The sequence below is a fragment of the Grampus griseus genome, assembly GCF_964374135.1.
Source record: "Grampus griseus genome assembly, chromosome: 1".
Taxonomy (NCBI): domain Eukaryota; kingdom Metazoa; phylum Chordata; class Mammalia; order Artiodactyla; family Delphinidae; genus Grampus; species Grampus griseus.
In genome coordinates, this window is record NC_139017.1 from 103,223,176 (window position 1) to 103,240,913 (window position 17,738).

At 36.6% G+C, this 17,738-nt stretch overlaps 1 protein-coding gene across 1 annotated transcript in view; it reads left to right on the plus strand.

Annotated features, from left to right (window-relative positions):
- Window positions 1-6,809: 6,809 nt before the first annotated feature.
- HFM1 (helicase for meiosis 1) overlaps window positions 6,810-17,738 on the plus strand; it is a gene marked incomplete at its 5' end in the record, with an annotated part of 128,881 nt that continues 117,952 nt past the window's right edge. Inside the window, 3 exons of the mRNA XM_082658593.1 lie at window positions 6,810-6,880; window positions 14,349-14,461; window positions 15,976-16,279. Of these exons, the coding sequence (XP_082514719.1) occupies window positions 6,810-6,880; window positions 14,349-14,461; window positions 15,976-16,279 (488 nt within the window). The remainder of the gene's footprint in view (window positions 6,881-14,348; window positions 14,462-15,975; window positions 16,280-17,738) is intronic.

Here is a 17,738-nt window from a genome sequence, read left to right on the forward strand (position 1 = left end):
GTCTTACATAAATACTGGATGCCAGAATCTTGAGTATAACAGTCAGGTAAAGCCTACCTCCTTCAGATACTAACCATTTGAAGGAATGTGTTAATTCCTATTTACACTGGGACTTTATAATAATGGCAGAAAAATTTGTTCAATTTGTTACACAAATCTAAGTACAACTACCCATAGAGAATGTGCACTGGTTATCCCTCTCCCATTTACTCATTCTGAAGAAACTGGTTTTAATTTTTAATTAGGAAATAATTCTATTCCAGTGTGGAGTACTGCTATTTGTCCCAAAGCTGCTGTTCTGGGATGTTTGCTTCTTACTTCAGGGTTTGTGTTACATTTTAGACTCTACTTACATAGTTACGCAAAAAACAGCCATTGAATATTGAGTCTTTATCGACTAATTTCTATGGAAGGCTTATACTCTTTGTAATAATACACTCTGGCTAGCTGTGGCTGGGGTCTGGGTCTAACTGGAGCACACTATCTGGCAGTCTCATTAAAATCAACATTTTTGGCTTTGGAGAACAGAAGATACTTTAAATTCATTTTGGCTGAAGAAGTCAACTTCTGCCTAAAAACAAGTAAATGGATCTCCCAAAATATGGGTACTAGTCTCTTCTGCATCATCATTAAACATACTCCTTAGAAGCTGGAACTCAAGGAATTACTTTCTAATTAACATTTGTCTTTTATTTTCTTGGTTACATAGAGACTTACTAAATCCTTCCCTAAAGAACAATTAACCTTTGATTTTCATTCATTCATCTTTTTCTATTTAAGCATCTACTAAATGTATAGATAGCACTGGACTCTTCTGCACACAATTGTGCATAACCCTCTAAATTTTTTTTCCGCCCAAGAATCCCATCCTACCAGACTTGATTTCTTTTCTTTCTGTTTACTTTCTCAGATATTAACTGTACAATTTTCAGAGTCTCCCAAATGCGCTTACCTTTTCTTTTCCAAGTCTGACAAAAACGCAGCATATTTCTGGCTGTCATCCAGAGAAAAACAGTCCTGAAACTACAACATGTCTTGGTTCCTGCTTCTCTAAAGCCATCAGCACCAATATTTCAATATCAGTTCCTCCTGATCAGAGTTTAAAAAGAGTGGAGGTTACAAAGTAGAGAAAAATTTTGATTATGTTGAACTTATGAGACAGAACCTATGGCATCAGTTGTATCAGCAGAAATCTATCTTCCTCCTGTGTCATGAATACCTATTATTTGTCTTTCAAGCTCTTCCAGTCTTTCAAGAAACTATATTTTGACAACAACCCCCCACCTTTATTTGAAATAAATACACCTTGTTGGTCCATGGCATGCCCAAAATGGATCAAAGATGTAAACTTAAGAGCTAAAACTGTAAATCTCTTAGAGGAAAACATTGGAGTAAATCTTCATGATATTGGAATTTGGCAGTGACTTCATAGATACGACACGAAAAGCACAGGTGACAAAAGAAAAAAGATAAATTGGACTTCACCAAAATTAAAAACTTTTGTGCATCAAATGATACTGTCAAGAGAGCAAAAAGAAAACCTACTAAATGGGAGAAAATATCTGTAAATCATATAGCTGATAAAGATTAATATCCAGAATATTTTTTAAAATATATAATAAAAAGATAATAATCAATAAAAAATAATAAATAACACAAAAAATTGGCAGAGGACTTGAATAGATATTTTCCCCAAAAGATATTAAAATAACCATTAAGCACATGAAAAGATGCTCAACATCATTAGTCCTTAGGGAAATGCAAATCGAAACCATAATAAATGAGATACCACTTCCCATCTGCTAGGATGACTAAAATTTGTAAAAGATGGAAAATAACAAGTGTTGGCAAGAAAGTGGAGAAATTGGAATGCTTCTGCATTATTAGTGGGACTGTAAAGTGATATACTGACTGTGGAAGACAGTTTGGTTGTTTTTCAAAAAATTAGAGTTATCATATGACCCAGCAATTCCACTCCTAGGTATTTATCTAAATAATTGAACGCAGGGACTGAGAACAGATTTTTTTTTTTTTCTGCTTCAGATGCTTTTTATTTATTTTTTTAAAACTTTTTATTTTGGGGGCTTCCCTGGTGGCGCAGTGGTTGACGGTCCACCTGCCAACGCAGGGGACACGGGTTCGTGCACCGGTCCGGGAAGATCCCACATGCCGCAGAGCGGCTAGGCCCATGAGCCATGGCCGCTGAGCCTGCACGTCCGGAGCCTGTGCTCCGCAATGGAAGAGACCACAACAGTGAGAGGCCGGCATACTGCAAAAAAAACAAACAAACAAAAACTTTTTATTTTGTATTGGAGTATAGTTGATTAACAATGTTGTGTTAATTTCAGGTGTACAGCAAAGTGATTCAGTTATACATATACGTGCATCTATTCTTTTTCAAATTCTTTTCCCATTTAGGTTGTTACATAATATTGAGCAGATCTCCCTGTGCTATACAGTAGGTCCTTGTTGGTTATCCATTTAAAATACAGCAGTATGTACATGTCAATCCCGAACTCCCTAACTATCCCTTCTCTCCACCCTTCCCCCCTGGTAACCACAAGTTCCAGAACAGATTTTTACAATTTTTATAGCTGCATTATTCACAATAGCCAAAAGGTTGGAAACAACACAAATGTTCATCCGTGGGTGAATGGATAAACAAAATGTGGTATATACATACAAATGGAATACACAGCCTTAAAAAGGAATGAAACTCTGATACTTGGGACAACATGGATGAACTTTGCAAACCTTATGCTAAATGACGTAAACCAGACACAGGACAAATACTGTGAGTTCACTTATATGAAGTACCTAGGATAAGCAAATTCTTCGGGAGGGAAAGTAGAGTTACCAAGAGCTGGGGGAAGGATTAAGATTTCTATTCAGTGAGAATAAGCCACAGTATCCTGAGAGGCATATATTAAAAAGGAATTATAAACTTTTGGGGAAAAGGAGAGGAGGGAAGATTGGGGGCCCTGGCGATCCATTGCTTGGAGCTCGGCTTAGCCAGGCTGGGGGCGTCCTCCGGGGACCGGTGAATAGGCGCTCGGCTCTGAGGGCCGGCGGGGAGGGGAGAGCGGGCAGCTGGGACGGCAGCTGGGGAAGGTGGGGACTGGGGCCTGTTGCGTCTCACAGGGAGGAAGGGACGGGAGAACGGAGACCCCGCGGGGAGAGGGGTCAGGGTGTCCGTGGGGAAGTGGTTGAGCTTCCCAGCCGAGTGTCGGGCGGCAGCGGACAGGCGCGGCGAGGTATAGGACCTCCGGCGCGACCCCCACCGCGACCCCAGCCCGCGCGGCTCCTCAGCCGCCTTCGCGTCAGAAGGGGCGGGCGAGGCCTGAGGCGGCTCCGCCTCTTGAGGGGCCGGCTGGCGCACTTTTGTTTTGCTTTGATAGCTCCTGGAGCCCCACGTGTTTACTTCCAAGTGTGTTTCCCTCCCGGGGCGGGAGCTGGTGGCCAGCGCGCGTGTAGCCGCGTGCCCACAGCGACGCGACCTGCAGCCCCGCGGGCCCGGTGCCGGCGCCCGCGCTCGGGTCTCGGCCACTCACCCGGCCGGAAGTCTTCCGCCCTGCGCCCACGAGTCTGGGGTAGGCTTTCTCGGATTTAGGGAACGTCACGGGGGTATTTTTTCTTCAGACCCAGATTCGGTTCTTGCTGGAACTTCCCGGCCCCGGGTTCCCCTGGAGATCAGGCGCTCCGACTGTAAGGACCTCTCGGCCGAGACTCGGGGTATTAATTTGTTCCCACGTTCATTCTCTTACTTAGTCAAATTCCCTGCAGTCATTTGTGATGGTTGGTTTTTCCAGTGAATGTTGGTCTGAGTCTTCACTGATTAACGGTTTCTGGCAAATCAATATTTCGTATCTGGGTTTCTGCACTTTTGAAATAAGTGTATTTCTGAGAATAGAAATTGTAAGAGATAACTAATAGATCTGAACATCTTATACAGTAAGGATTATAGAAGGTAAGAAGATGCTAAATTGTCACTAAAATAATTAGGTAAGGTGCAGGTCATTTCAACAATCAGCAAATTATGTAGTTACAGAAACAGTTTAAATATTTTAAGTGATTAGTTAGAGCAGAAGCAAGCACTTAAAAAAGGAAAACATAATTTTATACCACATGCTGAAACTAGAACTTTGTAAAGAATAATCTAATGTGGAAACTTAGAAAATCTGACTCTAAACCTAAAACTTAAAATTAATTAATCCAAAATCTATCATCTCCTACAATAACAAACTCATATTGAAATATGGTAACGTCCCTTGTAGGACCTATGTTTAGAAAAATATATTTATTTACATAATTCAAGTGCCGAATCCCACAGTCTTTTAGAACCTTCATGATTTGATTACGTGAATCCTGAATTAGAAAAACAAATCACATTTTTAAACTGAATATTAAAGATTGGGGGATAAAATTTTAAGCCTCAGAATTGACGGAAAATTATTTTTATTTAAAATTATTTTTATAAACTCAACGTTGCTAATGTATTTATTCCACAGTGAATTGTTATGGACCATCTGCTATCAGGCACTGTTCTGGGTTATAGGAATACATTAATGAGTAAAAAATCCCTGCTTCCTCTACAGGGAGAAAGATAAACAACTGAACAGTTATAAGTTAGTGCTATGAAGAAAAATAATGCAAAGTATAGGGATGGAGTATTTTAGATAAAGGAGGTTTTCTTTCGTAGGACTGCATCACAACTAAAATATATACATAATGTTTTTATTCTGGACCCAAACAAGTTATATTCTCTTTTATGCCAGAACTAGGAGTCAAATCAAAAGTTCTCTTGAAAATATTTGCTGTTTATATAGGAGGTTTTTAGATTAATTTATGAAATATTTTTTTTTGGAAACAAATATTTTTAATTTGCAGTTTTATTTTGTTTGCAGCTTCTTTTAGAATAAAGAGTTCAATCATGTGCGTGTCAGCCTTAAGAGTTTCTACTTAAATTCTGAGGTACCATATAAAAGTGGTCTGGAATGTTTTAATTTGGAAAACTCTTTTTGTTGTTTAAAAAAGAGTTTGTTGTTAAATTATATAATTTTCCTAAGACTAGAAAGGGAATATTTTGTTACTTTTTGTATAATATAGAAACATGATTGGCATTTTAATTTATACTTTATCGGGTAATTGTTTTCAGCTTCTGAAATTCTTTACTTAAATAAGTTGTTAAAGACTCCAGTTAGCAATTTCTGAGTGACTCCCTTCTGCCTCCCACTCTGTTATCCTAGGCTTCTATTGTCCACATAATTAAATTGTTTTAGACATTTATAGAACCATGCTAATTTGTTTCAACTTTACTGTTTCTTTTTGTTGGTGACTAAACGATTAATAAATTGAGAAAAATGAAGAGGACAACTAAGCTAAACAGGTAGAAAGGGGAAAAGCCCAATAACTAAACCAATGAAAAACCCCACAGTATTCTGATAAAGTAAGAACAGTCCTAATGTAATCAAATTTAGCCCTCTTGTTAGTAGCATTTTGTCAAGGGGTGCATGTGGAAGCGTTCCTCTTTCCCCCACGTACTTCCATGTGTGTTTCACTATCACATCAGGGAGGACTCAAAATTGAAGGGACTGGACTTCCCTGGTGCAGCAATCAATTAATCAATAAATAGGTACATACATACATACAAACATACGTACACACACACTGCTCTGACTTGGTAATATGGATTTCTCCACGAGATGGCGCTCATATAGTGTCAGATTTTAGTTTCCATCCTAAGGAAAGCTTTGCAATGTATTAACTCTCACAGAATAAATAGAAATGTGATTTTATATTTTTTGGTATGTGCGTCTGATTTCATGTTTTGTCATATAGAATCTTATATCATGTTTCATCAATTAGAAAAAAGTTGAGTTGTAGTGTTGATGTGCAGGGGGAAGAATTACAAAGTATGTATCTGTAGAAATAATTCTACTCTCTCCTGTTAAATTTGAGGCTTTGCTCAGCCCTAGATTTTTGCTATATTCCCAGGTAGCCAGTGCTGAATGCTTTTATCCTTTACATTTAGATAACATCTTTGGATGTAAAAATTATCTTTTTAAAAAGGAATGTAAACATTTATATATATGTTAGGTAATATAATGTAAACATACATATATATGTTAAACTAGTAAATTTGTTTATTTTGATAAATTCAAACATATATAAAAATAAACATTGAGAAACTCCACGTACCTATTACGTAGCTTTAGCAGTTATCAACTCATTGCCAATCTTGTTTCATCAATAACCCTCAACATTTCTCTCTGTATTTTGAAGCAAATCTACTCTGTCCCTTGATTTTGAAGGAAATCCCTGCATATGTACACAGTACATTGTTAGAAACACACGCATTCACAATAAAATGCACTATCCTAACTCAAAAATAATGGTATGAACAAAATATTTTAGGAGCCCGAAAGGAGCCATTAATTCTGCTATTGGGTAATTCAGAGAAAACTTTGAAGAAGAAATGGCGTTTGACCTGTGCCATTAAGGATGGGTAGGAATTTGTCAGGTGGAGAATGGAAGAAAACACTCTTAAGCATTGGTGCAGAATGAAGAGAGGGGTACATATGTGAATATGTATGAATGAGTGGAGAACAGAGAATAATGTATTTGAATATTTTAGCACTTTGAAGGAAGTTACAAAAGATGTTGCTGAAAGGCTATCTGTGGTTATTTTGGGAAATTAATGATTATAGTTTATGGATCCAGAAATTTTGTTTCTACATCTTTGTAAATAGAATATAAACTACTTTCTTTTGGGTATTTTTTAGATTTGTGACAAAGTCCAGTTTTTAACAATGCTGAAATCAAATGGCTCCTTGTTTTCCTTGGATAATTTGTTTTTTGAAAAAACAGATGAAGCTGAAAAGTAAGTCTGCTTTAAAGAATGATAACAGTATATTGCTTAAGTGTTTTTGATTTTTAAGGCATTTTAGTTTTCTCTCTGGTAAATTTATAAATAAAAAATGAGAGAACAACAGAATGGCATTTCAGGTATATGCTTGGTAAACATGGAATTCAGATATAAAGGAGTAACTGAAGTTTAACATGTTACATGTTACAATTTTAAAAACAGAGTAGATTCTTGTCTGTTTGGCTTTCGTTCATTTGCATTTCTGGTTTGTTCAAATTATTTTTGGCTAAAGTAAAGACTGAAAGTAATGGTCAAAGAGTAGCTCAGGACAAGGAGTGATGATGGCACCTTTTGGAAACAGAAAGGGCAGTGTGCCAAAGGCCAAGTGTGATAGGCAGATTCAGTGCAGGCAGGAAGTAGGGGTGGAAATAAAGATGTGGTACCAAAGGAAATATGAATGGGGAATAGGGAGTCTGTTAAATACTGGCTTTTATGGATTTTCACATGTGAATCACTTTAATTCTAAGTTTTCTATGTATTTGTTCTATCGTACTACCCTTTTTAATGAAGCATTGAGTAAATTATTTACTGCTTCATTTATTCTTCCATTCATTCAAATATTAATTCAAATATTGACTGAATGCTGAAAGGGATATAAAAAGAATGAAACAGACTTTTACTTTAAAAAACTTAAAGCCTATTTGAGGTTAAATACACATATAGAAAGGTCATTCATAAATAATGTGACCATGTAATTCAGACTGGGACACTTTTGAGAGTGAAAGAGTGCATTCAAATGAAGCAACAGGTGTTAATCAAGACTGACCTGGGCAAATTTGGAACATATGGTCTCTCTTCTAACAATAGAAAAAAAAAGTGCAAAGCAAATTATAAGCATATATTCACACAAAGAAATTTCAGATTTGGAGAGAGACTTGGGCCAGACTGTTTAGGTCAGGCTTTATGGTAGTTGGGGGAGACTTCAGGCTTTGAAGGACTGGATAATTCTTTTTTTTAAAAAAATATTTATTTATTTATTTGGTTGCACCGGGTCTTAGTTGCAGCAGGCAGGCTCCTTAGTTGCAGCACGTGGGCTCATTTGCTGTGGTATATGGACTCTTAGTTGTGGCATACATGTGGGATCTAGTTCCCTGATTTTGTGTGTGTAAGATTAGAAATGGATTTTTAATGAGCATATGCTCTGCTGCCTAAAACAATGCCTGGCACATAGTACTCAGTAAATAATTGCTGAATTGATTAATGAATGAAAAAAATAAACAGTTGAACTTCTATAGTTGGATATAGGGGTAGTGTCGGGTATAGGGGCAAGCCAAATAAAGAAAATAGTTTTGAACAAAGATAAGGACGGACAGAATGTGTTATCTGTTTGGTATACAAGTAGTTCACTTTGGTCTGTACTATAAGGGACATGTAGGAGAATTGAAACTGTAACATGACCTAAGGCCTCTAGGTAGTTTTGTGTTATTTAGAAGCCACTGAAGGATTTGAATGGAATAACATGAAAACAATTCCAAATTAATGTGATAGGAGTACACGAAATATAGAGAGAAAGCCCAGAGGCAGTGAGGTCAATTAAAATACTGTTGTTCTCAATCAGACATAAGTTGCTTAGAGCCTTGATTAGGATAGTGCTAATGGAAATACAAGGAAGCGATGTATTCAAGAAGCTTTATAAAGAAGATGCAATAAGAGACATGGATATAGTGGGTAAAAGACTGTACTATGGTTTGGATTCTGGGTGATGGGGAGAATGATGACACCTCTGGAAAATACGGATATCAAGGAAGATTTGATTTTATGGGGAGGCTGAATAGAGAGCTAGATGTGTGCTTTTTGTATCTTGTTAACATCTTTCTTGGATTTTCAGGAATAGTCTCTGTGCAGAAAAGAGTTAATATACCAGGCCCAAACCACTATCTTTGAAAAGGCCTACTTGTAAGGTTGGCCTCTGTCTGGAGTCTGAGAACTTGGATTTTAGGAAGCTTCCTACCGTTAACTTATAAATTGGCTCACTGTGTAAAAACTGTTTATAAAAATAATGTGATTTAGGGCTTCCCTGGTGGCGCGGTGGTTGAGAGTCTGTCTGCCGATGCAGGGGACATGGGTTCGTGCCCCGGTCTGGGAAGGTCCCACATGCCGCGGAGCGGCTGGGCCCGTGAGCCATGGCCGCTGAGCCTGCGCATCCGGAGCCTGTGCTCCGCAACGGGAGAGGCCACAACAGTGAGAGGCCCGGGTACTGCACCAAAAAAAAAAAAAAAAAGAAAGTGGTTTATAATGAACATCTGCTCTTCTGGGAATCTGGAATTTAGGTATGTGCCAGAGAGGGATGCCTACATGAGTAGCCCTCAATAAAAACCCTGGGCATTAAGTCTCTAATGACTTCCCTTGTTGGCGACATTTCACGTGTGTTGTCACAACTTGTTTTGGGGGGAATTCAGCACATCTTGTGTTACTCTAGTGGGAGAGGACCTTTGGAAGCTTGTGCCTGGTTTCCCCTGGACTTCACCCCACAGTCATGAGTAGGACTCTATGCTGAGTCCTGTAAGTCGTCCTAGGGAATCATTGACCCTGGTGGTGATCTTGGGGACTCTGTGACATAGTCCTAAATTTCAGTTGCTTTGGTGTATTGTCAGACAATCTGTCAGACATTGTCAGGTGATGTGTTGCAGATTTTTGATTTAGAAAATAGAGCTGTAGTAGCTATGTTTGAGGTGCTGTGAGAGGCAGAAAATTGAAAGACTGGGCCTCTCACTTCTGGGAGTTTAAAATTCTAAATAAAGAGAGAAGAAAAAATCATAAAATCCTTGGGACTTGGCTTAGACAGTTTATGTGGTATTCTTCTCAACTTTATTTTGTTACCTAATGCTTATCTTTTTCTTCTAATGAAGGACAAGCCAACTTTGGTTGGAAAGGAAACATTAAAACATTATATATTAATAGGATTGCAGCTGAAAGATAAGGAACGGTAGTTAACAATGCAAACAGGGTGACAAAAATCTCATCAATTACTGTAGGTTTACAAAGTGATTGTCAGTTTCAACTGTTTTCTTGGATTTTCCGTGGTTATAGATGGTTCTGGACCAAGAATATTTGGATTAAGACATTAATTCGTAATAATGTTTTAGGAGTACTCGAGAATACTCGAGAATGTCAGGTGTATCATCAGTAATTTGTTACTTGTATTCATTAAGATGCTAAAGTTTCAGAATGATTTACTACTTCCTTTTTATATTGGAGCAGATTTAAGATTCCTGTCACAAGCATTTGAATTGGAGAAAAGAAAATGGAGTTATAGCCATTATTTAGGTAGAATATCTCACATAGCATTGTCATTAATCACATGACACACAAGGAAAAAAAGAATGCTGCTATATAGGGATAAGTCAGTCACCACAGAAAGGTAGTATATTAAGTTTAAGAGTCTATAATTGAGTAATGTTTCATTAATAAATACATAGTTTCTTTGTTTTTTCTTAAATAAAATTATTTTATTTTTTATGGCTCTGAAAATTCACATTTTAAAAAACACATATGGAGAGGTATTACAAAACATTTAAGGTAGCCCATGATTACATTTATTTGTTCATAGGCTGTGTAAATCTTTTTTTTTGAATTTTATTTACTTTTTTATACAGCAGGTTCTTATTAGTCATCCATTTTATACACATCAGTGTATACATGTCAATCCCAATCTCCCAGTTCATCACACCACCACCCCCATCCCCCCGCCGCTTTCCCGCCTTGGTGTCCATACGTTGTTCTCTACATCTGTGTCTCAATTTCTGCCCTGCAAACCGGTTCATCTGTACCATTTTTCTAGGTTCCATATATATGCGTTAATATACGATATTTGTTTTTCTCTTTCTGACTTACTTCACTCTGTATGACAGTCTCTAGATTCATCCACGTCTCTACAAATGACCCAGTTTCATTCCTTTTTATGGCTGAGTAATAGTCCATTGTATATATGGACCACATCTTCTTTATCCATTCATCTGTTGATGGGCATTTAGATTGCTTCCATGACCTGGCTATTGTAAATAGTGCTGCAATGAACATTGGGGTGCATGTGTTTTTTTGAATTATGGTTTTCTCTGGGTATATGCCCAGTAGTGGGATTGCTGGGTCATATGGTAATTTTATTTTTAGTTTTTTAAGAAACCTCCATACTGTTCTCCATAGTGGCTGTATCAATTTACATTCCCGCCAACAGTGCAAGAGGGTTCCCTTTTCTCCACACCCTCTCCACCATTTGTTGTTTGTAGATTTTCTGATGAAGCCCATTCTAACTGCTGTGAGGTAATACCTCATTGTAGTTTTGATTTGCATTTCTCTAATAATTAGTGATGTTGAGCAGCTTTTCATGTGTTTCTTGGCCATCTGTATGTCTTCCTTGGAGATATGTCTATTTAGGTCTTCTGCCCATTTTTGGATTGGGTTGTTTGTTTTCTTAATATTGAGCTGCAGGAGCTGTTTATATATTTTGGAGATTAATCCTTTGTCCGTTGATTCGTTTGCAAATATTTTCTCCCATTCTGAGGGTTGCCTTTTCGTCTTGTTTATGGTTTCCTTTTCTGTGCAAAAGCATTTAAGTTTCATTAGGTCCCATTTGTTTATTTTTGTTTTTATTTCCATTACTCTAGGAGGTGGATCAAAAAAGATCTTGCTGTGATTTATGTCAGTGTTCTTCCTGTGTTTTCCTCTAAGAGTTTTATAGTGTCCGGTCTTACATTTAGGTCTCTAATCCATTTTGAGTTTATTTTTGTGAATGGTGTTAGGGAGTGTACTAATTTCATTCTTTTACATGTACCTGTCCAGTTTTCCCAGCACCACTTATTGAAGAGACCATCTTTTCTCCATTGTATATCCTTGCCTACTTTGTCACAGATTAGTTGACTATAAGTATATGGGTTTATCTCTGGGTTCTCTATCCTCTTCCAATGATCTATATTTCTGTTTTTGTGCCAGTACCATATAGTCTTGATTACTGTAGCTTTGTAGTATAGTCTGAAGTCAGGGAGTCTGATTCCTCCAGCTCCGTTTTTTTCCCTCAAGACTGCTTTGGCTATTCAGGGTCTTTTGTGTCTCCATACAAAGTTTAAGATTTTTTCTTCTACTTCTGTAAAAATGCCATTGGTAATTTGATAGTGATTGCATTGAATCTGTAGATTGCTTTGGGTAGTATAGTCATTTTCACAATATTGATTCTTCCAATCCAAGAACATGGTATATCTCTCCATCTGTTTGTATCATCTTTAATTTCTTTCATCAGTGTCTTATAATTTTCTGCATACAGGTCTTTCGTCTCCCTAGTTAGGTTTATTCCTAGGTAGTTTATTCTTTTTGTTGCAATGGTAATTGGGAATGTTTCCTTAATTTCTCTTTCAAATTTTTCATCATTAGTGTACAGGAATGCAAGAGATTTCTGTGCATTAATTTTGTATCCTGCAACTTTACCAAATTCATTGACTAGCTCTAGTAGTTTTCTGGTGACATCTTTAGGATTCTCTATGTATAGTATCATGTCATCTGCAAACAGTGACAGCTTTACTTCTTCTTTTCCAATTTGGATTCCTTTTATTTCTTTTTCTTCTCTTATTGCCATGGCTAGAACTTCCAAAACTATGTTGAATAATAGTGGTGAGAGTGGACATCCTTGTCGTGTTCCTGATCTTAGAGGAAATGCTTTCAGTTTTTCACCATTGAGAATGATGTTTGCTGTGGGTTTGTCATGTATGGCCTTTATTATGTTGAGATAGTTTCCCTCTATGCCCATTTTCTGGAGAGTTTTTATCATAAATGGGTGTTGAATTTTGTGAAAAGCTTTTTCTGCATCTATCGAGATGATCATATGGTTTTTCTTCTTCAGTTTGTTAATATGGTGTATCACATTGATTGATTTGTGTATATTGAAGAATCCTTGCGTCCCTGGGATAAATCCCACTTGATCGTGTTGTGTGATCCTTTTAACATGTTGTTGGATTTTGTTGAGGATTTTTGCATCTATATTCATCGGTGATATTGGTCTGTAATTTTCTTTTTTTGTAGTATCTTTGTCTGGTTTTGGTATCGAGGTGTCCTTCCTTGTCTCTTGTAACATTCTTTATTTTAAAGTCTATTTTATCTGATATGAGTATTGCTATTCCAGGTTTCTTTTGATGTCCATTTGCATGGAATATCTTTTTCCATCCTCTCACTTTCAGTCTGTATGTGTCCCTAGGTCTGAAGTGGGTCTCTTGTAGACAGCATATATATGGGTCTTGTTTTTGTGTCTATTCAGCGAGCCTGTGTTTTTTGGATGGAGCATTTAATCCATTCACGTTTAAGGTAATTATTGATATGTATGTTCCTGTTACCATTTTCTTAATTGTTTTGGGTTTGTTTTCGTAGGTCCTTTTCTTCTCATGTTTCCCACTTAGAGAATTTCCTTTATCATTTGTTGTAGAGCTGGTTTGGTGGTGTTGAATTCTCTTAGCTTTTGCTTGTATGTAAAGCTTTTGATTTCTCCATCGAATCTGAATGAGATCCTTGCCAGGTAGAGTAATCTTGGTTTTAGGTTCTTCCCTTTCATCACTTTAAATATGTCATGCCACTCCCTTCTGGCTTGTAGAGTTTCTGCTGGGAAATCAGCTGTTAACCTTATGGGAGTTCCCTTGTATGTTATTTGTCGTTTTTCCCTTGCTACTTTCAATAATTTTTCTTTGTCTTTAATTTTTGCCAATTTGATTACTATGTGTCTTGGCATGTTTCTCCTTGGGTTTCTCCTGTATGGGACTCACTGCGTTTCATGGACTTGAGTGGCTATTTTCTTTTCCATGTTAGGGAAGTTTTCGACTCTAATCACTTCAGATATTTTCTCAGGTCCGTTCTCTCTCTCTTCTCCTTCTGGGACCCCTATAATGCGAATGTTGTTGCGTTTAATGTTGTCTCAGAGGTCTCTTAGGCTGTCTTCATTTCTTTTCATTCATTTTTCTTTATTCTGTTCCGCAGCAGTGAATTCCACCATTCTGTCTTCCAGGTCACTTATCTGTTCTGCCTCAGTTATTCTGCTATTGATTCCTTCTAGTGTATTTTTCATTTCAGTTATTGTATTGTTCATCTCTGTTTGTTTGTTCTTTAATTCTTCTAGGTCTTTGTTAAATATTTCTTGTATCTTCTCGATCTTTGCCTCCATTGTTTTTCTGAGGTCCTGGATCATCTTCACTATCATTATTCTGAATTCTTTTTCTGGAAGGTTGCCTATCTCCATTTAGTTGTTTTTCTGGAGTTTTATATTGTTCCTTCATCTGGTACATAGCCCTCTGCCTTTTCATCTTGTCTGTCTTTCTGTGAATGTGGTTTTTGTTCCACAGGCTGCAAGATTGTAGTTCTTCTTGCTTCTGCTGTATGCTTCTCAATAAATACATAGTTTCTGATGTTATATCTTTATTGACATATATTCATACTTTTATATTTTATATAGCCATCCAGACAATGAAAAATCTTTGGATTGGTTTCTGCCACCTGCTCCATTGATTTCGGAAATTCCAGAGACTCAAGCATTAGAGGAAGAAATGGAAAGTCATAAACTGTTAGGTAAATTGTCCCATATTTTTTGGGAAGCCAAACCCATTCAGCTCGTGTCAATGTAAAAAAGTCTAATATTGAAATATTAATTCTTTTATTTTAATGCAATAAAATGAAAGTTAGAGACCCATTCAAAATAGTGCTTAGCAAATCTTAAAATCTGAAACATTTTCCCTCTCCATACTTACATATACACACATATGTGTATTATATGCATAAAATATACTATCACACACACCTGTTATATTGTTCTGTGAATTTGTTTCCTCTTACCATTAAAATTGTCAGTGCTATTTAGTTTTTGCCTTACCCTTTACTAAAGGTAGGATCCTCTCATTTAGGGAACCAGATTCATGAAATATATTGAGTGAAAAAAACAAGATGCAGATTATATATAGTTTGTTACCATCTTTACAAAGCTAGAAAACCAGCACACTCAAACAGTATTTGTGGTCTAACGTGATATTGTTGGTAAACCTGATTATTAAATTGAGTGGTAGGTTCATGCATGTACATTTTATTATTAAGCTTCGTAATTTTTGTATATTTTATATATTAAAATACATATTATATACTCTTGTATGTACCAAATAATATGTAGAATTTTTACATATATAAAATATGATAATTCTCTTATATGTTATATTAGAACACCCATATATAATATGTATTTGTAGTAGTATAGTATGTACACCTAAATGATAAAGCAAATTTGAGCCATGGGCTTCTCTGGTGGCGCAGTGGTTGAGAGTCTGCCTGACGATGCAGGGGACACGGGTTCGTGCCCCAGTACGGGAAGATCCCACATACCATGGAGCGGCTAGGCCCGTGAGCCATGGCCGCTGAGCCTGTGCGTCCGGAGCCTGTGCTCCACAATGGGAGAGGCCACAACAGTGAGAGGCCCGTGTACCGCAAAAAAAAAAAAAAAAAAAATTTTAAGCCCTAATGAGGCCTCCAGACTCCTTCCAAACCTTTCAAAGATGCTTATAAAGTCTCTGTAAAGACACCTTTAAAATTCTGTCACCTTGATGAAAGCATTCCCTTATCTTGATTTTAGAAGCAAGATTACAAATTTAAAAGCATTGTGTCATGTATTTTAATAGTGAATCTATTCAGTAACATTTTATATGATTGGTCGCTGTATTTTTGTGTATAAATTATTTATATAATTTTTAAAATCTTCATAATTACTTATATAATTATATCATTTGTAGTAGATAAATACTTAAACATTATAATTATGGTTATTTCTGTGGGTCATAAATTAAACCTATTTTATAATGTAGGTTTAATATAAATTTCAAATTTAATTTCATTAATTCTTAACTAATTTCTGAGTATCCTGTAGTGTTATAATATACCATAATAGTAACAACTACCTGTATTTCAAAATCACATATAGTATTACAGATTATCTTGTTATATTCATATTTACCTAGTAAGTTGTTTTGAAAATTTTTATTAAATTTTTCTATCATTTTTCTATCATTACATGTAGTAATTAAAATATTCCATTTTTGTAGGTCAGAGAAAGAGGTCAAAAATGTTACCATCAAATTTGAAGATCACTAATGAAGACACAAATTATATTTCACAAACACAAAAATTCCAATTTGCCTTCCCTTCTAATGAAGAAGATGATCTAAATTTTGGAGGGGCAGGTAACAATGACTTACATGTTGCTGGCAAGCTGACATATGGTTCTTCTCAGAAATGGAAAAATCACACTGGCACTGAGATAGCACTTGAGAAAAATGTTCCGGATGATACGAAGTTAATTAATTTTGCACAAGATAAAGGAGAGAGCACGTCAGCCTTCTGCAAGAGGTAATTAATTAAATGAAATAAATAATATTCAATGATAAAGTTGAATATTTATGTGTATGTCCAGACGTATGAAGTATGGTAGAATCTGAATGAGAAAAATATCAACAACAAATAGAGTCTACCAGGGACTTCCCTGGTGGTCCACTGGGTAAGACTCCGTGCTCCCAATGCAGGGGGCTGGGGTTCGATTCCTGGTTGGGGAACTAGATCCTGCACACATGCCACAACTAAGAGTTCACATGCTGCAACTAAGAAGTCCGCACGCCACAACTAAAAGATCCCTCACACTGTAACTAAAGATCCTGCATGCCCCAATTGAGAGCTGGTGCAACCAAAATAAATAAATAAATATTAAAAAGCAAACAAAGAAAAAACCAAGCAGTCTACTATGTACTAGACACTGTTAACTGTGGGATTCTAGCCATAGGTTCTTGCCTTCAGAGAACTTACAGTTTATTGAGGGAAAGGCAGATAGTAAATAAAAGTAATTGAATACTTTTTGCACCACAGTTATTTTGATGAGATACATGGTTAGAGCAGAGGTTCTCAAACTTTGTTTACAGGACCCTTTTACCCTTAAAAATTACTGAGGATTCCCATAGAGCTTTTGCTTATTTGGGTTATATCTATTGATATGTAACCATATTGTAAATTAAAATTATGGAAAAAAGTGTTATGGAAATTGTTTTGATCATATGAACTCTCTGAATCTTGACCACCATTTGAGAACTGTTGTTAATATGAGGTCCTAATCTGCTCTGCACAATCAGGGAAGACTTTCCTGAGGAAATGGTATTTAAGCTTAACATTAAGGAGGAATAGAATCAAGCTGAATGCAAATAAAGAAGGAGAGTGTGCCAGGCAGAAGGAATAGTATGTGCAAAAGTACTAAGGTAACGCAGAGCTTGGCTTATTCTTAGAAATTTTTCTTTAGTTTAAGTAAGAGAGAATGCTAAGAGATAAGGTGTGGAGGGGCCAAGTCATTCAGAGTCTTGTAGGTCATGAAACACTTTGTACATTTAGGCAGTGCTTATTAAACTGTGGCCCATGAACTCTCTGCATCAGAATTACCTGGAGTGCTTGTTAAAAATTTGGATTCCTGCTTTCTACCTTAGACGTATTGAATCACAGTCTGGATAAAGGTGGGGATGGGACCCAGGAATCCAAATTTTTAACAAATTTTCTAGATGATTGTTATGCACATTAAAGTTTGAGAACCATTGTTCTAAGGTCCTGGGTTTTAAGCAGAGGAGTAAAATTAGATTTTCTTTTTTATTTTATGTCCATTTTGGCCCCAGTATGATAAATTAGAAGAGAGCTAGAGTACATTGTGAAGGGTCACTTAGGCTATTTTATTAGTGTAGGTGAGAGAAGATGGTAGCCTGACCTAGGACTGAGATAACAGGAATGAAAAAGTTCAAAGTTTTTTAGGAGATAGAATTCCCACAGGACTTAAATG